Raw genomic sequence first — 20,829 nt, forward strand, 5'->3', positions numbered from 1 at the left:
ATTCCCATTGAATCATGGATACCCCGGTTTCTGTTTCTATTTTTTGTGTATTTGTACCTGGCACATTCTGCCACCGCCTTCCGCGTCGGTGTGGTTCTGGACAGCTTGCTCTCTCGCCGCAGATAGTCAGTCCACTTCCACTTTGACAGAGATCCCTACTGATTAAGTGTTGTCTACTTTCTGGAAATCTATCCACTAGTTTCCTATCTCTCATCAGGTATGTACCGGTCTTTTGCCTTGGATCTCCAGCATTCGCGGCTTTGCCAGCCTCCGTCTATCTACACAAGTCCGCAACGCAAACTAACAACTCCCAGCAACCTCCCACAACCACCAAATCACCCGGGACTTAAAGTCCACCCGCCTCAATCATGGCCAGTGAAATCGACATCTTCAACCATTACCCGCTATTCATCGACCCCTCATCCAAAGCCATCTCCCTCCCCCAATCCTCCGCCTACACATCCGTCCAAAGAAGCAACATCAACACGGAACTCCAAGAACTCAACGATCTGCACCGTTCCCTGCTTAGCCTTGATCCCCCAAACATTCCCCCACCCCCACTTCCCGTCAACCCCAAGCGCAGCGCCCAAATCACCAAACTGCGCGACAGCGGCAATGCCGCCTACCGCAAGAACAATCACGCCGAAGCCGTGCGCCTGTACACCTACGCCATCGAAATGGCCCTCGCTCGACCCGGCTGGGAACCCGTAACCCTGGCCCGCGAAGAATTGGCCGGGCTCTTCGGGAACCGCGCGCAGGCCCTGATGGGCCAGCAGGCGTGGCCGGAAGGATACATTGATGCGAAGGCAAGTGTCGACTCGAAGCCCGTGGGGAATGTCAAGGCTTGGTGGCGTGTTGCCAAGTGTCTTGCGGAGATGAGTCGGTATGCGGAGGCGAAGTCGTTCATCCTGAAGGGGTTGGAGATTGAGGGGAGGACTAGTGAGGGAGGAAAGGAGCTTGTTGCACTTTTGGAGGATGTTGACGCTGCGTTGCAGCGGGCTTAAGCGTTTCCTTTGTGTTGGTTTCTGCATGTGTGCTGGGTTGCAAGACTCGACGATTCCCTCTTCTTGTTAATGGCGTTGCATGGGCGAATTGCACGGTTCTTTTTCTTATAGTGCATCATTATGGGTACTTGACTGATAGATTTCAGAATCGTATCATTTATCGTTTCTCATTCACTACTTGCTCATCACTGACGTTTTGCCTTTGAGTTGGTGAATCTATGCCTAGGCTACTCTCTTTTGTACAAATTGGTTGATTCTCATGGATTTGAAATGTTTCTCATTTTAGCTTCTATTTCGTCCTCGTCCTACCAACAACTCTTCCAAGGTTTGTCCGCCTCACATCCATGGCCAATTTGCTGCTACCTAACCTTGATCGTTTTAATTGATATAATAACGGTCCTCACCCAACGGGGCTTACTTGTCCAGCTTCCATATACCTCTTTTTAGCTATCTAGCCACTACAGCCCACCAAAAAGGTCAATTATAACTGTCCGATCAATTCCCCAAGCAAAAACAAACACCACATAGGCAAAAAGTGAATCATTCGACTCCGATAGGGGGAATCGAACCCCCGGCTGCCGTGTGAGAGACGGCGATGTTAGCCACTACACCATATCGGATTGGTGAATGATGCTCCGATAGGGGGAATCGAACCCCCGGCTGCCGTGTGAGAGACGGCGATGTTAGCCACTACACCATATCGGATTATTGGATGATGGTTTGTGGATTTTTGCCGTTATGGAGCTACTCTTCAGTTTTTTTCGATGTGGGTCGGGTGGAGACTTATATCGCAGTTTGATTGGTTGTGCCACGTGGTGGGTCCGGACCCTCTTATACAAACCCGAGCTGCTGCAAATGGGTGCATGATGGGATGGTAACTTACCTCCCCAACTGAGGTATGGCCCTCACGGGCTCGGTAATCCTTTTATCCATATTGATCACTGTGTACAGCGTGGGTTACAGGGAGCAGCTTTTATTGTTAAACAAATGGTTTTCCCGCTAAACTGGGTCCGCCAGAAGACCCTACTCATTTGGCAAAATCATCAACTTAGCCCGAGACAAGAACAACGGCGACAACAGAGTGTCATGGAATTAAATCACCTTTGTTGAGGGGTGAGCAAATTATCGACCACTGTTGATACCACAGCTTCAGCACTCGACGCATGGGACATACGTAACCTCAAATTGGTAAGTATCATGTTTGGGGCTAAGTGATGTCTGCTGGTGGCTCTTTCCTCGCAAACAAGTAAACCAAGAAGAGTCTGTTATTCCCCTCCCTTGACCTTTTTCCTGGAGCCAACTCACTTTCACAACATGGATACCATGATTAAGATCCCTTCAAAGCCTGTGGGCCCCTCCTCTTTGTGCCTTTATGGGCATGCGGGATATTGTATCGCGTCACCTGTATGCCATGTTCGCATGTCCCACATGCCAGGCGAGACTCTGACCATAATCTCCAGCGCTGTGTACGTCCCTCTTCCCCCAGGACTTTCTGTCCTGGATACCCCTCGCCTTTTGTGGGAGCGCCGCCGTGCGCGTCCCAGTAAGGTCCTCTCAACGAAATGCGTGATATAGATAGCTGACTACAATCGACTTTTAAGCCTGGCGCCGCTCCCCTCTTGCATGAGAACTCACCATCTTCCGTCAACACGACCTCGAGAGCACCTTTTTGGCTACCCTTGCGGACCCCCCAGAGACTGCTGTTGTGTTGTCTCGCCCCGTGACTGACGCTACGACGTCCGGGGTCTCCGCGTCGCCGCCAAATGGTCGCCAATATCTCCTCCGGCTGCTTGCCTCTTGGATGGCAGCCACCAAGTCGACTGAAATTGAGATGTCGACTCTGTCTGGTTCTGCCGCCGCTGCGACGCAGACAGACGACCCTACCTCGAGTGACGCTATGATCTCGAGCAACAGTGTTGAGGCCGACGCTACGACGCCTCCGCAGTCTTACTTGCGGCCCTTCGCCGAGCTCACAACCAGCTTCGACGAAAAGGGCACGTACCCACTCCGTGTGATTCCTCTGTCGCCAGGATTTTCTATTTCTGGGGCATGATAATTTCCACATGATCCACAGGGCCTGCAGCACCCGCCGTACAGGCTCCTGCAGCAAACTCTGGGTTCAAGCAAGTGATGTAGGGTGGGCTTATCGGGGTCTCAAGGTCGGGGGGAGTTCACCGGTGGTATTGAAGCTGGGGGATGTCTTCGTCATGACCGGGGGGATGTTATGTTCTTTGTCAGCCGTAGGTTGATTATTAGACTACAGCCTTGGAATATCGGATTCGCTGTTCATTTTCTGTTTAAACGAATGTCATTCAGTTGTAGAGAGAGGTAAGCTCTTGCCCCAAGCTAGGTTTCTCCCGGTCCAGTCATCTATCCTCGACTTGTGAAGGCTTCTTTGCCTTTTGCAGTCGATTATTGGCAGAGCTCATTTACCCGTCTCCGGCCTCTCAAGCGTATCTTTCTGTACGGAGATGTCGTAGCATTGGCTTCAACACTGTCACTCGAGATAAGACTGCCTGTCTGCGTTGCAGCGGCATCAGAGCTACAGCGTACTGTCATTTGACTGGTTGGTTTTTCTCCAAGAGGAAAGCAACCGGCGGAGGCCCTAATGATCATTGATCCCGTCCCTGGATACACCATCCAAGATCGCAAACTGTTACTCCCATTAGTGAGTACCACTCGGCGGAGCCCTCGAATTTGTGAAAAGCCCAAACTTGGATGTTGTACTATATTGCGTGTTGGGACTCTGCGTCATGGACAGGGCGGCCGTTTCCAAGGTTCGATTCAAACTCTACGCTCACGGTGGTAGCAAATCGGAACGGTGAGGTCAGGAATCATGATCCTTCTGTTTACATGGGTCAGATTGAAGTAGCAGAACAAAATGTTCAAAGATGATGATGGAATAGAGTTATCGGTCAAGTATGAAGAGACCAATGAATGTGGATCAGGAGAGATCATGCAGTGCGAATGTAAAGCTATGATTGGATATTGTCCGATACCGAATTACTAGTGTGTTTGAAATGTTTACCGCAGTAGCATACCAACTTCTCTTGTCTGATCCTGAGCAGTGCCTGGCTCTTCGCGCTCCCTTGTCGCGTTATTTATTGATAACATGGTAAAGACGATCTATTTTACAGATCTTGCCAGACTTTTCATTTTTTGTGGGCTCGTAATTCGTCAGGAAAGTCTCTGTACGAGACAATGTAGGCGGCTCGAATGCACCAGGAGCACCTTCCCCCCGGGGGATCAGTGATCTCGACGGAGTGATCTTGAGTGAGCTGTTTCCAAAGATCCTGGGTATAAAGCAAACCCGTAGGTCCCCCCCCCCCCTGCGCGCCCCCTCCCCAGACCTTGTTGATTTTCAAAATGGCCATCTCCGTCACCCAAACGGTGGTCGTCGCCAGTCTCGTTGCTTTCGTGGCCCTGACGGGCATCTTTTGCTACCACTTGTAAGTCTTTCCCTTTGATTTGGTCGAGAGTTGAATGCCCCATTTGTCCCAAATGCCTGCTTTTTCCATTCCATCATCGAGGAACTTCACCCTGTCTTCCACTATCACATCCCTCTACCTTCTGTCATGGCTTTGGTCATCACTTTGGTCATCACTTTGGTCATCACTTGGGTCATCACTTGGGTCCTGGCCTTGATTTTCGAAGAATCATTGCGCACCGGAAGATCGGCGCTAAGCGTTACATTCTTCATGATCGCTAACATAGATACACCATAGTGTCCCGCATCCTGACATTCGCGGAGCGACCGCGGGCGAAACCGCCCGAAACTATTGGGCCTGGATTATCACCCGTCCGAGTAAGATTCCTCCACTCTGGAGGAGATCGATTCGTACGTGGTGCCAGGTTACTAACGGTGATTCACGCGCAGAGTTTCTCTGCTGTCGCCGGCAAACGGCGGAACTCACCCTGTTCCGCCAACAAGACCCCGAGCACCATGCGGCTGACGCTACGAAGCCCATGGTATCAATCACCACCATCCCTGTGGCTGACGCTACGAAGCCCAGGGTTCCCACTAACACCGTCCCTGCGACTGACGATACGACGTCCCGGGACCACACCAATTTCGCTCAGTCGACCGCCGCTACGAAGTCGACTCCATCTGTAACTGCCGACGCTACGACGCAGACAGATGCACGCCCTCCCTCTACCCCCTGGTTTGTCAAAACCAGCGGGGATAGGGGCTCATTCCCGGTCCGTTACATCGACATGCCGCCTGGAGCAACTCTGCTCGGCGAAGGGTCGACATCTGTGGCACCCGCCAACCAGGCCACCACAGATAACCGGTTTGAGAATTTGGGACGGGCGATGGTGAATATGGGAACAATGCTCGGGGTTGCGTTGTGAGGGACCGGTTTCTGCTTCTCTATTTGCTACGAGCCTGCCCCGGAGTTTGGCCGGAAGCTCGATTCGCCCTCATTTTTTCCTGGCACAGGCCGTCATCCCTGTAGCCAATGTTACTACGAGCCTGCCCCGGAGTTTGGCCGGATCGGCTCGATTCGCCCTCCTCTTTTCCTGGCACAGGCCGTCCTCCCTGTGGCCAACGTATTTATATACCGTGTGTCTACGTCCCCGTCTCTCTGTGTGCCTGTGTGCCTGTGTGTGTGTGTTCTTCCTTATTTCTGTTTTCTGTTTTTTGATGATATTAACCACGCGGCTGTCTGCGTGTGTAATACACTCAACAGTAATGTTGAGATTTTCTGACCATTCCTTCACCTGTTGATGTGCAGCATTTGTCGCGCATCTCCAACATAACGTATCTGCCTCGGCATAGAGCAGTAACGCTCAAGTGCTGAACGCTAATAGCCAGGCGTTGCCCAAGATCAGACAGATTATGTGGGTATCTTATCAATTGAAACATCTACAACGTCTCAGTAACAGAACGTAGCAAATATTCGTGAAATTACTGATAAAAAGTGACCTCAAGTCACCCTCCTTAGGCAATCTTTCACATTAAGGCTCACTCACGTCCATCTTGGCGCGGCGATTCTGTCCGACTTAACCCCATAGAAGAACGCTAGGCAATATCGGCGGCGAAACATTTTGTCTTTCGGGTCTACTAATGCAGCCCAAAAAGATCCAAACACTCTCTCCTTATCTTTATCGGTCTTCAGCTCGAACCCGCGGGCTTTGGAACAGCATCCACACTCTGTGGTACAATGACCGGCCCCGCGTCTTCTTCCTGGAGTTTCATGGCGCTTCTCACAGCATCCACAGACCCGGCCGCAGCATCCCCCCTTCCGGCACATTCATTGACGAGATCTGGATGGAGATACCACTTTGAGTTGGATCGCCATGAATCATAGGCTCTCCTGAGCGGCCCAACTGGGAATCGGGATTCAAGTTGATAAAGATCCCGTTCATGAAACCAATATTCCCTGGAAAGATCTTCGAGACGTTGAAGCCACTCGGAGAGCTGCTTCTTATTCTCTTCAGTTGTAGTTTCTAACTTCAAGGCTCCGTACCTTTCGGAGATATTTTCTTCTTCCTGGGTAATCTGTCGGAGCATGATGTTTTGGCGGATGATTTCGTTGATGTATCCATTTGGAAACAGGTAGTTGGGATGGCCGTCACATTTCAAGTAGTAGTCTCCCACTAAAAGGCGGAATTTCTGAGTAGAGTTGAAACTGCCATACCTCACGAGTATAGCATCGATTCTCTCATAAAGAGGAATGAGCGACCCGACCATTTTGATGGGGTTGACCTGAAAGTTGCTGGGGATATCTTGAAAACTTGAATAGTTGATCTATGCAACGATGGTATAAGTTGATAGAAGATGTAGAAAAGTAGGCGAATGGCCGGGGTGCCGAAATTTGGATGGCGGCCTCGAGACCCGCACCCGAAGTGGCTTAGGTTCAACACGACTAGGTTGATTCGGTGTTACATTTTGCAATATTCCTACGCGAAAAAGGGAACAGGATAAGAACGACGCCCAATATGTATCCTTTACAGTGTTCCTTTTGGTCTCGGTGTTTTTGCGAAATTGGACGGTGGAGTTTAAGATGGTCGACCAACTAGAAAAGCTGAATATTCAAGTTTAAATCATGATGTAGGTTCGACGCAATAAACGAGCTACGTTCAACCAGCATACTATTTGGAGAGGAGGAAATCAAAACACCTAAAGGCATTTACATAGACTTTGGGGCATTTCATCAAAGACCCGGACTTCGAGCGATTTAGAGTGTCACCGGGATGGGGCTCGGGCATTTTGATAGTGGCAGTGGGGTCTGAACCCACATTGCAAAGAGGGCATGGACGGGATCATGCTGAATTTCACATCGTTGAGACTGCGAACCACCCCCGACCTTCTCCGCGAAGGCGTGTTTTGGATATACCCGCATGTTTTTGTCGATCAACGATAGAATGCGATTCAATTTTTAAAAATAGTATGTACTTGCGGGGGATCCTTTATTGAAAGCATACAACCTATTTCATAGTGAAAATAAGTTAAGTATGATATAGGTAAATTTATAGGTTAGAGTGGAATTTCCATCGATTAGCTACGGAACACGTAGAATCCGAATCAGGACTGAGGTGGGGGGAATATAGATCAAGCAAATATAGAGAGGCTGATGAACTGCGTATAGGACGAACACAGAGGAAGGATATCCCCGCGAACCGACTAGAGCTCCTAAAGCATTCCGAAACTCCACCAGTCTCTTTGTATTGCATTCAAACCGGGCAGTTTATATACACGTTTATTCACTTCCGAGAGCATTTTCTCTCAATTACTAGTAAGACCCCTAAGATACCTATGTAGCACTAGATTTAGCGAAGCTACCTAGGCAAGTCCAGCATTGTAACCTAGGAAGTGCTAGTTTCAGAGAGGCGAATATATCCACATCCAACATTTTGAACAAACATCCAACATAAAATAACTCGGATCCACGCGGATAGTCCCTGCCAAGAAGAGGGGGCCAATATCGCTAAGAATTGAGCTGAAGATCGGCACTATTTGCTAAGATTAGTCTGCTTTAGCGCAGGGTCATCCCTCGGCTATTTATTCCATGGTTCCGCTTCCTTCACCTTGAGACACACTTTTGTTTGGCCCCCAAATAATTTGCCCGACCAGGTTTTCAAGATGTCGGAAGATAAACTCGACGAGGGTGCCGGGTACGGTGCTTTCCCATTTGATTACTACATCGCAGTAAGCGTATTCCTCGCATAACAAACCATCTCAGCTCATACGAAATAGGACCATTGGCCCGAGGGCTTAGAGGAAAGCCCTCAGAAATGGGAAGAACTAGTGTGGAAATATCTAGCGTTATCGCTTATAGATCGATATGTCTGACATCTCCCCCCGCCGGGTATCTCGATTGTATACTAATATTTGATTAGGACTATCAATCTAGAGCAGACTTGAAGGTGACTGATTTGGCAAATGGTCTGCCGTCTGACTTGACAAATGATCAAATAAAAGTTTTGAGCATTCATCAGTCAAATTATGAGCGAAATATTTGTGCAAATTTGGATACTGGCATACAGAAAATCTGGCTTCGGACCTGCTACGATGAAGACCTAAACGAGAAATATGAAAATATGAGAGCTGATGGGGAGGATGAAACTACCCTCTTTCGATGTCTCGACGACAGCAATCGCTACGCTTTTGATGACGGATCGTTGGATCACTGGCGACAAGTTCTCGTCCGAGTACCGGGAATAACGGACTTCCGGGGCGTCGGGTACGATGGAGATGTCCTCACTTACCATTCGGGTAAAAACGACGAGGAGATGCGGGCCCAATGTGAAGAGATAGAAGACGAGGAATCTAGAGGCCTAGCCTTGACAGAGCTAGAGTTTCAAGTTGTGGTGTACCTGCTCGACCGCGAGGCTATCGAAACGGGTCTGACCAAAATGCTTTGGTTGGACGAGCACGGAAACAGTGCTTGGGAGAACCGCGTGGAGCCCTCTAGTCTAAATTCGCTTTCTGGGGCCTTTATGAATGGCATTCGTTTAGACGAAATTACGGGTGGAAATTCCGGCCGAGGGTCCTTGATAAGTAGATAGCCAGTCAGAATGTCAGCGATGTTGGCGATGTGGGCAGTGAGTAAAAAGGGGGGGGTTCGATATAAGGCCGTGCCTATCACCACTTCCCCAGAACCAGGTCAAACATTTACCAAAGCTTATCCGGTACTGAGTCACGTCGGCCTTATTGGAGTGAAAATTTCTTTCGCAAGGCATTTTCTCTCTTTTTACTACTGTACTATTCGTATACAAAACGTGAAAGAGTGTATAAAACTCCCTGACAACCTATAACTTACCCACTCTCTCTTCCCGACTAATCCAACTTAATCTTCTCAACACCTCTCTAGCTTTTATTAACGCATACGAGTAGTGACCTCGAACCGATATCTCCTCCTTATTATTCCCCTCACATTTAGCCACCTTATTCACCTCCGCAAAATACCCTCAAACCTACGCAACCCAAACGTAAGTCTCGAATTTTCCGTTCCATCAGCCTTCAAACATCAACTCACCTATCGCTCAAGCGACGCTATCATGTCCGAAAAGTCCACCAAACCAAGAACCCCCCGATGGGACAAAGACCGCCCTATTCCAGTGAACTAGGACGGTACGGAGTTAAACGCGCAGCTTGGCTTCATGGGGACCAAGTGCAGGATATTCCGACGCAGAAAACAGAAAAAAGAGGGAAATGGCACACTTGAAATCGGTGCGAACGTGACAACAAAGGAATATTGATATTGTTTGGCTTTTTTATATAATTGAGAATGTTCCGACTGATCATCTTGTCTAATCACTGATCGGGAAAGCCCCTCCTCGGTTTCCATGCTTTATGGCAATCGTCTATAAGACTCATTACAAATCTATACTGCGTGTCAGTTAATTCACTCGAGGTCACCGGGTAATACCCACTGCCGATCCATAAGCTTGCCGTCAAGCGCAATGGTATTTGGTTCCTTTCCATCCGGCACCTTGTAGTTGCAATACCAAGTTTGCAGGGACTCCAAAAATCCAGGGAGGTGTTTTTCAACGTCACCAATATCTCTCATCTTCTCAGACAGAGGATCGCTGACATCGATGGCGATGATTTTCCAATCCGTTTCCCCTTCATCCAGAACAGCAAAAGCCCCTAGCGGGTTCACCTTCTTAATGTCACCACATTTGGCAACGTGGTTGCCAATTTCGCAAACGTCCAGTGGGTCATCATCTCCTGCGACGCGGGTGTGAGAGTCAAGGACATTGGGGTCTTCCCAGGTCTATTCTTTGATTAGAAAGAGGATTCGAATGACGCGTTGAGCAGAACGGGAACTAATTTATTCACCTGTGGAATGGCACCGTAGTTGCAGGGATAGCCACGGTACGGAGGCAGATCGGCGAGCTCTCGCGGCTTTCCATTCTTGATGTCCTGCTTGATCGGGTTGAGGCTAATTTCCTTCGTGATCTGGCCACCAGCGACTTAGCAGAGTTCGATATCCTAGAAATAATACTCAAATACTTACCTCCATCTTTGCGTTCGTTCCTCGAGGAATCTCCACCACCATATTCAAAATTCCATATTCTCGATCCGCGAATAAGGGGAGATCGTGCCAAGGAGAGATCCTTTGACCATTTCGCAGGAAATACAGACATGTCTCCCCTGGTTGCGAGACCGAAGTCTCCTCAGTAGTGATATCGGAAGACATACTCAACGCTAGTGTATAACTAAACGGGTCAGGTATGTGCGGAGTGAAGATAGCCGAAGGGAGCTTAGCTGGTGAACTTAAGAGTCCGGGGAAGACTGAAACATGACGTCACCAATGAAATCAACCCTCCGTCAAGCCACTGGCTTGGCGGGCGGATAAAAACGGGGGAAAGCAAGTTCGACGGGTACAAGGGTAATGGAGAAGATGTATTATTGGGCGAATCGGATGTTTATTCCCCGCTGGATGGTGCGACACGACCTTGTCATTCAGTTCAAGGTCGGGTAGTCCGGCAAGACCGGCAAAGGCGGATAAAGGCGGACAGTACCATCAATCACCCGGTTGTTTTTCTCAGACAGATGAAGTGATAAGCTTTGAGAGTTCCGTTGTCCTACGTCTCTGAATCCCCGCGATAAACTTTTGCGAGTCAATATTTCAAATCTACGTCGATTTATCCTTCGAACGTCCCGGACACGTCGCCTGAGATGGGGCTCTTCCAGAAGCTCCGATCACACATGAAATCGAAGCATGACAAGCCTGCCACCGGAAATGAAAATGGAAGCCAAGACGGTCCCCACACAAAGGAGTCAGACCCGACCCAGTCAGACGATGAACCGTTCTCCGGGCTCACCGAAGTTGCAGCCCCCGCACCAGTAGGACGATCTTCCCATGAAGAACTCTCACGCCACAAGTCCCTCGAGCAAGAGTTATCAAATGCATCAAACGATGCCGCGGATGGCGGTGAAGAACAACAAGGGGTTTTGAGTGAGGTCGCGGCGCAGGAGCCGGCGGCACGACGGACCGAGGCGGAAATGGCGAACGAACCTTCTCTCGAACAATCGCTCTCCAAGGAACGGCGTGGCGCAAATTGATATCTTGTTCTAGTCTCTTTTGTGAATGTGTTGCTTGAAATAAAGAAATTCCTCGAAAGGAATTCCGATGAAGTTACTACCGACTGCAGAACAATTCTTCTCCGTGGAGAAGCGATACGGCGTTACTGTATCGAGGGCTTTTCACAATATTGGTGAAAAGTCTTGTTAGATAGCAAGAGCCGAAATAAATTAACGTATTTCACTACCGAGTGGGCCACACCACCGAGTGGGCCACCCAACCACTTTTTCGCGTCCACACGCGTCCTTCTATTTTCTACCAACCACCATGCCACTAAATCGCTCGCAAACAGGCCGAAAGTCTATCGAACAGGAGGGCCGCCTTTTATTAGCTATACAAGCTATTAAAAACAAAGAAATCAGCTCTATACGCGACGTAGCAAACCGATTCCAAGTCCCTCGTTCTACCCTCCAGCGCCGACTACGCGGTACTATAAATCGCGTTGAATCTCGCGCCAATGGCTATAAATTGACCCAAATCGAAGAGGATTCGCCTAAGCAGTGGATATTATCTATAGATACGCGTGGAGTAGCTCCAAGGCCCTCTACAGTGCGCGAAATGGCGAATCTCCTACTTCTTAAGCGAGGCTCGACCTCTATCTAAACCGTCGGCGAAAACTGGGTTACAAAATTTGTAAACCGATATCCTGACCTTAAATTACGCTTTTCACGACGATACGACTATCAGCGAGCAAAACAAGAGGATCTAAAGGTTATTTAGGGGTGGTTTGACACTGTTCAGCGGATAATTTCTAAGCACGGTATCCTACTAGTGGATATTTATAATTTTGACGAGATAGGCTTCGCGATAGGCCTTACTGCGACCGCGAAAGTCATTACTCGCGCGGAATACTACGGTCGGAGATTGGTTTTATAGCTAGGGAATCGAGAGTGGGTAACTATAATCGAGTCATTTAGCGCTGCTAGGTGGGCGCTCCCGCTAACGATTATCTTTAAGGGCAAACTATATAATCTAGCTTAGGCTAATGACCTTCTAAGAGATTAGCGCTTTAAAGTTAGTCAAAATAGATGGACGATAGACGAGATTAGCCTTCGATGGCTTTAAAAGCTATTTATTCCGTCAACGAATAGCCGTACGCAAGGAAGATATCGACTTCTAGTACTCTATGGCTACAGTAGTCATTTAACACCGCAGTTCGACTAAATTTGCGCAGAAACTAATATAATCCTAATCTATATGCCGCTATATTCCTCGTATCTCTTATAGCCGCTTAATATTAGGTGTTTTGCGGTTTTAAAGCGATCCTACGGTCGGCTTATTAAGAACTAAATGCGGCTCGGTATCAACTATATCGACAAATTTGTTTTCCTTATAGCATACCTATAAGCGCGCGTGGATACGTTTAAAACCAATACGATTAAAAATAGCTTCGCAGTAGCTAGTTTAATGCTATTCGACCTAGAACGAGTGCTTTTAAAGCTCAATATTTAGCTTCGGACGCCTACGCCGCCTGGAAGCCACCTAAGTAGTCGATTAAGCATATTTAGTCCTAAAACACCCAAAACCGTCGCTAAAACACTTCGATAAGCTTCGTCAATTAAAAGACTACTACGTCAACGCTTACATAGCCCTAGAAGCCCTACTGAATAGGCGCTCGACCAACTTACAAAAGCGTGTTAATATGCTATGAATAGCGCTATTATCTTAGCACAAGAAAATAGTGATTTACGCGCAGCGAACGAGAAAAAAAGATAAAAGCGCTCTCGTCCTAATAGGTATATACCTGCGCTAGTAGGCCTATCAGTCCAGGAAGCCTAGGACCTTACGCAAGCCCCTGAGCCTCCTATACAGCCTTCGGCATCGTCTCCAGCAGCACCCAGCCAGCCTATTCAGCAGGCGGTAGCCCCAGCGCGACGGCGTCAATACACCTATTCTATATGCGGTGAGAAAGGGCATAAGTCCCCTACATATCCAGTTAGGTAGAATAATTAATATAAAGGCGTTTTGGTTGAAAAAACTAGATGTAAACTAAAAGTAGGTGGCTGGGTGGCCCACTCGGTGGTGTGGCCCACTCGGTAGTGAAATACGTTACCTAGCAGGATGGAATCCAAGTAATTTGAGAAGTCTAGGCGCCATATGCCATGCTATGGCATGCCGCCGACTATAGCGGAACTACCTGCAGCGATGATATCATCATGATCATTGATGGGTGATCGATATCATTAGGACGGATTTCCGAGCTTAATTTCATTATTAAATTCAGTGCTGCTGTTTCTCGACTTCCTTTTTCTCACGCAGTCGTTCCAAATACTTGACTATCCTACCACAATGATCAAATCAATCAAGGCCGCTCAACGCTTGGATTCGAGAGGCAATCCCACTGTCCAAGTCGAATTGACCACTGACCAAGGCAAGCTACGAAAACAGATATCCTAGCACAGGAAGAGGCTAACTTGGAGATCAGGCAGTTTCCGCGCCATTGTCCCCTCTGGTGCCTCGACAGGTGCCAATGAAGCCGTTGAGCTCCGGGATGGCGACCCATCCAAGTATGGCGGCAAAAGTGTGGAGAAAGCCGTCTCGAATGTCGAGAACATCATTGCCCCCGCTCTGATCAAGAGCGGCCTCCGAGTGGCTACGGACCAGAAAAAGATCGATGAACTTCTCAACTCCTTGGATGGCACCAAAAACAAAGCCAAGCTTGGTGCCAATGCTATTCTGGGAGTCAGTATGGCTTGCGCACGAGCCGGTGCAGCTGCTTCGGTCAGTAACACGAGAGAGATACAGTTTGCGGAACTAATGAATGCAGGGATTACAACTGTACGAGTATCTGCGGCGTGAATCCGGTGCGAAAACGCCCTATGTGTTGCCTGTTCCGTTCTTCAATGTCCTTAATGGAGGTGTGCATTCCGGAAACAAAATGGCATTCCAAGAGACCATGATTGCTCCAGTCGGGGCCACCTCTATCACCGAAGCCGTGCAAATGGGCAGTGAAGTTTACCAACATCTGAAGAAGGTCATCACTAAGAAGTTTGGAGCCTCGGGTCAGTTTGGAAACAGAATTTTAAGCATCCACGAGAAACGGCACTGACAGTTTCAATTTAGCCATCGGCATCGGCGATGAAGGCGGCTTTGCCCCACCTATCTCACAACCTCATGAGGCTCTCGACTTGTTGGTCCAGGCAGTTTCCGATGCTGGATACGAAGGAAAAGTCAAATTCGCCATCGACCCTGCTTCGAGCGAATTTTTCAAAGATGGAGCATATGACATCGGATTCAAAGACGAAAAGTCAAACCCTCAAAGCCCAAAGCAACTCAAGGATCTATACCATTCGCTCCTCAAAAAGTATCCAATTGTCCTACTTGAAGATCCATTCGCGGAGGATGATTGGTCCAGCTGGACGGAGTTCCGCAAAGATTGCCCCGTTGAACTAGTGGGGGATGATCTGCTTGTGACAAACAAGACCTATGTCCAAGAAGCTCACGAGAAAAAGGCGTGCGATTCCATGTTGCTCAAGATCAACCAGATAGGCACGATCTCTGAAGCTATTGAATCGTTAGTTCCACCCGCACTTGATACGTAATCTGACATATTTACTAACATTTCACAGGGCTAACCTGGCATATAGCTATGGTTGGAGCGTGTTCGTGTCTCACAGGTCCGGCGAAACCACCGACGACTTTATCGCGGACGTGGTTGTTGGATTGCGGACTGGTCATATCAAGTCAGGGGCACCCTGCCGCGGAGAGAGAGTTGCCAAATATAACCGGCTGATGGAAATTGAAGAGACGCTCTTGGCCAAAGGAGAGAAATTTGTGTATGCCGGTGAAAACTTCCGCTCCGCCTACCAGCTTTAGGTTACGCGGGGTACCTACCGGTCCTCTAGTGTGCCCTATAGCGTTCCACCGACAGTGAAGTCGTCAGAAATATCTATCCATCAATTATTGAAAAGCGAAAAAGACATGTGTCGATCATGAACTGCACTATCAGATAGGAGAGAACAAAGCAAAGATAATGGATGCGTTTTGATTGTGGCATGCAACACACGGTAGCATAGGAAGAGACTGCGTGTTCATGAAAAGTAGTAGAATTTTCACGACCCCCCTTTGATAAAACTGCGTGGCAGGGGTCCCCTGTCCTGCAGGATCATACACCTAACCTCGCGTAGCACAGCACAAAGGATAACGGGCCCCACAGGTTGATCGAGAGATGACCAGCGATTACGGCCATCACCTGAGCTATTCACTAACAAAAATGGAGAAATAGAGAAAGGACTCAGAAGATCGAAGCAACTCTTGGCAACAGGGGGGATGCGCCACTCCCGATTTTATTGGTCTCTCTCGAATTGAATTCCACTTGCACAAGCCCTATGCCTTGAAAACCATGCATCACAGCTATCTCAATGGCAGTACGCATCGCTGCAGGATAGTGGTGCAACGCAGGTCAAGGGGCGGTGAAGTGCGGGTGGAAAGACGGCCGTTTTTGGCCACAAGAAGCGGTCATTTTCGTCGTCAATTTCACAGGTCCTCATATTTCAATTGTAACTAAATTTCAAACACTTACGTCATGAACTCTTTCTATAGGAGAACTATCCAATTCTCAACTCATCAAGGGACTCTACGACCTACCAGGCCAGTCATGATTCACAGTAGTGAAGATTCTCCTGGACTGCGTTGATGTGAATGCACAGGAGCCTTAGGTTTAACGTACTACATCTTCAATTGCAGCTCAGGCAGGTAATGCTAGGATCCTTCTTGACCGAGGAGCTCCGGTAAATATTAGATAGAACAGCTGTCCAGGTGGTACACCTAACTGGGACCGAACTACTCCGTTCCACTGGACCAGCAACTGCGGGCATAGCCATATGGCCGAGGTTGTGCCGAACTACCCGCAAATACCGACCCCGGTAGCAGTGCCAGGGGTCACCCGTTGATTATGCATGTGTGGTAGATTAGCGGGGCATGGAAAGTTACTGCTTGATGGTGAAACGGATGTGAACTTCCGATATTTCCACGAAGTGGGTTGGACGACTCGCCCGGCTTGATTCAGTGGAACGTTTTAAGAGGTCGGATGTTGAGGATAAGTCTCAGACGATCCACGGCACCTACATGTAGGCGTTTTGCCGTAGGAGAATTTTCCAACATCGGATACGAACTCACAAAGTGAATTTTAACGACTGCACTGGTCATCTCAAAATACTACTTGGCTACTGACCTGTTCAGAATGAGGATATCAAAGTTAGAAATGGTAGTAGGCCCCATTGCATTTCGCTGTCGTGAAACCGAAGCCTTTATTCCGTAAAGCCGTCTCTAGAGAGCGGAGTAGATTACGGCATTAGCATGGTGCACAACGTTCTACTCCCTGGTACCTTGTAACAGCAGCGGGGCGGATCGTCCAGTCAAATTTCCCCAAGACCTAATAGAAACCACGGTTACGTTTCTCCTCGAAGCGCCCCTGCCCAAAGCCACGGGGAACCATGGATTGGAAACATGCCAAGTATTTTTTTCACATGATGCTGATACGAAGGAAAAAAATATTAATGGTCAGGCCCATCAGCCTATGTCAGACTATAACCATGGATATCGGGATGACTGGGACTAGCGGCCTGGCAAGTTATCCTATCACAAGGGACGAAGTTGCTCACATGGAGGGCGGCAAGTGGGGTAGTTCTGAATCCCTTGATTACGAACTCCTTCTATATCGGTCGACTAGCATATCGATGCATGACATAGAAAGAAAATTCATCGTTTGTTCTTGATCACTTTAGTGAAGAAGGGGAGATGGTTCTGAGAGGCCAACGTGCAGTCTCTCTACGTTGCCGAGGCCGAGCCCTCGACTTTAAGTCTTGCAACAAAGAAACTTTTTATCAAAATTCCCTTCCATGCAAGGTGGGTGGGACTGCAGAACGGGTTGCAGCCTAAAAGCAAATTTGCCTCTACGGATCTCAGATGAGAGATCCTAGCGCACCCCACTGGTTCACAATTGCCGGTTCCGCAGCGACTATCAATATTAACGACCAATGATGAAAAGAATCTAGTACATATCATCGTGTCCGTGCTTATCCCAAAAGTCAGATACCACTTTACGTCACAGGGCACTTGATAGCCATCCGAATAGTTGCCTCGAGGCCTCATGTAAGGGTTACACATGAAAAAGTGGATCATAATGTGATAACATTTACCTTGATGGCTTTTGCCACGTACGGCTCGGAGATGTTAGCCTTTTGTGAGTAAACATGTCGCAGCCCTTTATATTAGGTTCTCACTCCCCCTGCTTCCGTAGGAAAATCATTTCCTGGCCTGCTCACAGCCAATCCTCGCTGCGTTATGCTGCTCAACGATCACTGGTCCATGATAGCTGGCTATCTTCTGCTTGTGGCAGTCTTGATATTCTTAATACTGCTGCAGAAACCCAAAGTGCGTGTGTGAAAGGATCTCGGAAGAGGAAATTCTTGAATACTAATAAAATATAACCATAGGTTCCCAAGTCAGCTCTTCCGCCTTTCGTTTCTCTAACCGTGAGTTGATTCCCCCACTCATCCCGGAAAAGCCTCTTTGCAATTTTCTAAACACAATGTAGGCGTATGAGCTTCAGCATACACCGATAGAGTCTATTACTAGGGCATTAAAGGAATATGGGTCAATTATTCAAATTGACCGCAATGGTCATGTATGGCTTCAGGTCCTACCCACTGCAAACCCATGGAAGTACTGATTATAAGTAAACAGAGAATTTTCCTGACGTCCAAAGAACACACACACCAGGTTCTTACAGATGAACGTTCCTTTAGCTTCGAGGGTGGTATGGCAAAGGTGGGTAAATTCCCCGAGAGAAGACTCCGAGGCTGACTTTATTCCAAGTTTTTTGGACTTACTTGGATCAATAAACTCCATGATGGCACATTTTTCCATGACATGGACACATACGCACGGGGCTTTGTAACCCAAAGAATGCAGAAAGTTGTACCCGAAAGTGAGACAACCCTACTCGTTTCACTAGGTTTCATACTAACAAGATATAGTTTGGCCAATATTCGATCAAAGAGTCCGCGAGATGGTCGAGATCTCCCAGCCAGGCAAGCCCGTTGAGCTTCAGCATCATGTACAAGCCATCATGGCGGAGGCTACTATTTGTATCTTTTTTGGACAAGTTAGTCTGTCGATGCCAACATGAGAGACGCAAGATCACTAACCTCTCAACCAGGGATATGCCAACTCCAAAAACGTGAAGTCTGTTCTGGACCTGGCTGAAGACATTGCTGAGCTCTTGGGGATCTACCAAAATCAATCTTTCCTGGGGCGCAATCTCTTCTGGCTGTGGAAACCATTGACATGGGCCCAGATTGTCCTGTTTCGTATTCCGCTTCATATTGGGTTCACATTCGCAAGGACATTATGGACAGATATCTCCGACATGGCAAAGTCTCCCAGGAAGAAGGTAAAGTGGGCTTATGTGTCCTGCCATAGATAATTGCCAGGCTGACGTGCATTCTAGGATGATAGTCTAGTCAACTACCTCGTGCGTGCTTACGCATCGCCGGATGGACATCTATCAGTTCGCACTAGAATGTGGATTATGGTGTTGATCCTGACCTTTTTGTTCGCCAGCTTGCATCAAACGTATCTTTCGTCCTTTCTTCCCAATTATGATGGCTGAAACTAACTTTAACAGAGCTACCATCATGGTCTGGATAACGTATCACCTGGCACTCCATCCAGACTGTCAGAACTCTCTTCGTGACGAAGCCTCATCCATTGTCAGCTCTCGGGAGCTGAGCTACTCAAGTTCCATTGTCGATGTACAAACCATGCAAAACGCAGTTAAGACTGACTCTTTCATCCGTGAGGTTCTTCGAATGAAAGGTGATCTTGTCAATCTTGTGCGGGCGCCCATTCGTGATATCGAGTTAGGTGGTTATATTGTTCCAAAAGGTGGGAATCATCAACTCATTATTGGTTCATTCTGCATAATAACTAACGGTTTCCTTATTGATAGGGTCTCTCGTGTTCCCAGTGACACACCTATCCTATCGATCTCCAGAGTTTGTCAATCAACCGAACGAGTTCAGTGGGGCACGATGGGTTGGATCAGGAAAATCAGCCGCTATGACCGGCCCTGGATACCTTGCTTTTGGTCTTGGGAGATGGGCTTGCCCGGGGAGATTGCTCGCTGTAATGGGTATGGATTGATTCCCTTTGTCTTTTAATCTGCGATATTATGAGACATGTGGCTAACCGCGTGACAAACAGAGCTCAAATGTTGGATTTTTGCTTTGCTCAAGTACTCGAAGGTTGATCTTGATGGTGGTAAGTATGAGATTTTGGATCCATTTAATATCACCAGTGTTCCGCCACGAGGTGATATCCTGATTGAGAGGTGGGAAAGTCATGTATAGACAAGGTAACGATAATACTGCCTGCCGCCTTGGGGAGCGATCGGCTATGCACTTGCGTGAACTCGACCAGAATCCACAAATTATTTCAGCAACCAGAAGCCATAGTCTCAACCAAACTCTTCCGACTGATGCTTTGGCAAGACCGTGCCGTAGCAGCAAATCTCGGGAATGCTTTCAAGTAATACTTTCGATGAGAACCGCAGGTGGAATGTCACTTCCGCAATTTTAGAGAGCGCATATAGACATATTCTAAATCAGATCTACCCTCATACAAGGTCGCTAGGCTCGTGAGACTCTAGGAATAAAATATTAGATATTACAGGCTCCTCACGACATCTTAAGATAAGATTGGCTATAAAAGGTATTGGGGCGCCAGATCCTGAATTTGAAAAAATAACTAGTGGCACACTTCCTTTCCCAGTTGTCCAAGATTTTTCTCACGATTTTGACAGAATGAGATACTTTGTGGTTCCCAAAGTTAAGGTGTATTCCTCGGATCATGAGAGGTGCACCTTGGAAATTCAGAGAATGGTAGCTGCCAAGGTTGCTGGGTATAAGAAGCTGCGCAGTGGCGTTTTCTACTTTGACTAGCTACCGCGAAATCTAACAGGTAAATTGCTACGGAGAGAGTTGTGCAACTTAGCACAACGCAAGGCGAAGATAGAGTGATATTTACTAACGAGGCTTCTATGATCTTGCTTCGCTGTACCATTTCATCTTGAACGGGATTGGTCAACCGCATTTTAGTTTATTATACCACAGCACTAAATGGTAGTAAATTGGGCGCCGATAGATTGTAATCGTGTACCGAATTCCGAATTCGTAAGAATGCACATGATTCGTCAGCTACATCCTTGCACTGAGCTGGAAAGTAGTGAAACCCCCCGTCGTACAATGTTTGCATTCACATTTTCAGTCTGGAGAATATCCAAA

General features: G+C 47.9%; 9 protein-coding genes across 9 annotated transcripts; 7 read left to right on the top strand and 2 right to left on the bottom strand.

Moving 5' to 3' along the window:
* Positions 1-368: 368 nt before the first annotated feature.
* On the top strand, positions 369-1,004 carry N7498_010757 (uncharacterized protein; the record flags this gene model as incomplete). Its single annotated transcript, XM_058457813.1, has 1 exon — positions 369-1,004. The coding sequence occupies one exon, from the start codon at positions 369-371 to the stop codon at positions 1,002-1,004; it is 636 nt and encodes a 211-aa protein (XP_058304712.1).
* Positions 1,005-2,805: 1,801 nt separating this feature from the next.
* On the top strand, positions 2,806-3,057 carry N7498_010758 (uncharacterized protein; the record flags this gene model as incomplete). Its single annotated transcript, XM_058457814.1, has 1 exon — positions 2,806-3,057. The coding sequence occupies one exon, from the start codon at positions 2,806-2,808 to the stop codon at positions 3,055-3,057; it is 252 nt and encodes an 83-aa protein (XP_058304713.1).
* A 1,313-nt stretch (positions 3,058-4,370) lies between these two features.
* N7498_010759 (uncharacterized protein) lies at positions 4,371-5,357 on the top strand (the record flags this gene model as incomplete). The annotated part of the gene is made up of 3 exons (XM_058457815.1): positions 4,371-4,453; positions 4,730-4,809; positions 4,882-5,357. 3 exons carry the CDS (start codon positions 4,371-4,373, stop codon positions 5,355-5,357), a joined length of 639 nt encoding a protein of 212 aa, XP_058304714.1.
* Positions 5,358-6,120: 763 nt separating this feature from the next.
* N7498_010760 (uncharacterized protein) lies at positions 6,121-6,699 on the bottom strand (the record flags this gene model as incomplete). Its single annotated transcript, XM_058457816.1, has 1 exon — positions 6,121-6,699. One exon carries the CDS (start codon positions 6,697-6,699, stop codon positions 6,121-6,123), a length of 579 nt encoding a protein of 192 aa, XP_058304715.1.
* Positions 6,700-8,091: 1,392 nt separating this feature from the next.
* N7498_010761 (uncharacterized protein) lies at positions 8,092-9,017 on the top strand (the record flags this gene model as incomplete). The annotated part of the gene is made up of 2 exons (XM_058457817.1): positions 8,092-8,157; positions 8,349-9,017. The coding sequence occupies 2 exons, from the start codon at positions 8,092-8,094 to the stop codon at positions 9,015-9,017; spliced, it is 735 nt and encodes a 244-aa protein (XP_058304716.1).
* An 839-nt stretch (positions 9,018-9,856) lies between these two features.
* Positions 9,857-10,654, bottom strand: N7498_010762 (inorganic pyrophosphatase; the record flags this gene model as incomplete). Its single annotated transcript, XM_058457818.1, has 3 exons — positions 9,857-10,228; positions 10,294-10,413; positions 10,472-10,654. 3 exons carry the CDS (start codon positions 10,652-10,654, stop codon positions 9,857-9,859), a joined length of 675 nt encoding a protein of 224 aa, XP_058304717.1.
* A 512-nt stretch (positions 10,655-11,166) lies between these two features.
* On the top strand, positions 11,167-11,523 carry N7498_010763 (uncharacterized protein; the record flags this gene model as incomplete). Its single annotated transcript, XM_058457819.1, has 1 exon — positions 11,167-11,523. One exon carries the CDS (start codon positions 11,167-11,169, stop codon positions 11,521-11,523), a length of 357 nt encoding a protein of 118 aa, XP_058304718.1.
* A 2,308-nt stretch (positions 11,524-13,831) lies between these two features.
* N7498_010764 (enolase) lies at positions 13,832-15,358 on the top strand (the record flags this gene model as incomplete). Its single annotated transcript, XM_058457820.1, has 5 exons — positions 13,832-13,891; positions 13,940-14,263; positions 14,310-14,544; positions 14,606-15,056; positions 15,112-15,358. 5 exons carry the CDS (start codon positions 13,832-13,834, stop codon positions 15,356-15,358), a joined length of 1,317 nt encoding a protein of 438 aa, XP_058304719.1.
* A 3,093-nt stretch (positions 15,359-18,451) lies between these two features.
* N7498_010765 (uncharacterized protein) lies at positions 18,452-19,896 on the top strand (the record flags this gene model as incomplete). The annotated part of the gene is made up of 7 exons (XM_058457821.1): positions 18,452-18,473; positions 18,523-18,650; positions 18,705-18,938; positions 18,996-19,120; positions 19,173-19,432; positions 19,497-19,679; positions 19,751-19,896. The coding sequence occupies 7 exons, from the start codon at positions 18,452-18,454 to the stop codon at positions 19,894-19,896; spliced, it is 1,098 nt and encodes a 365-aa protein (XP_058304720.1).
* Positions 19,897-20,829: the final 933 nt, after the last annotated feature.

Source organism: Penicillium cinerascens (assembly GCF_028974065.1).
Source record: "Penicillium cinerascens strain IBT 15544 chromosome Unknown scaffold_4_segment0_segment1, whole genome shotgun sequence".
NCBI classification, from domain to species: domain Eukaryota; kingdom Fungi; phylum Ascomycota; class Eurotiomycetes; order Eurotiales; family Aspergillaceae; genus Penicillium; species Penicillium cinerascens.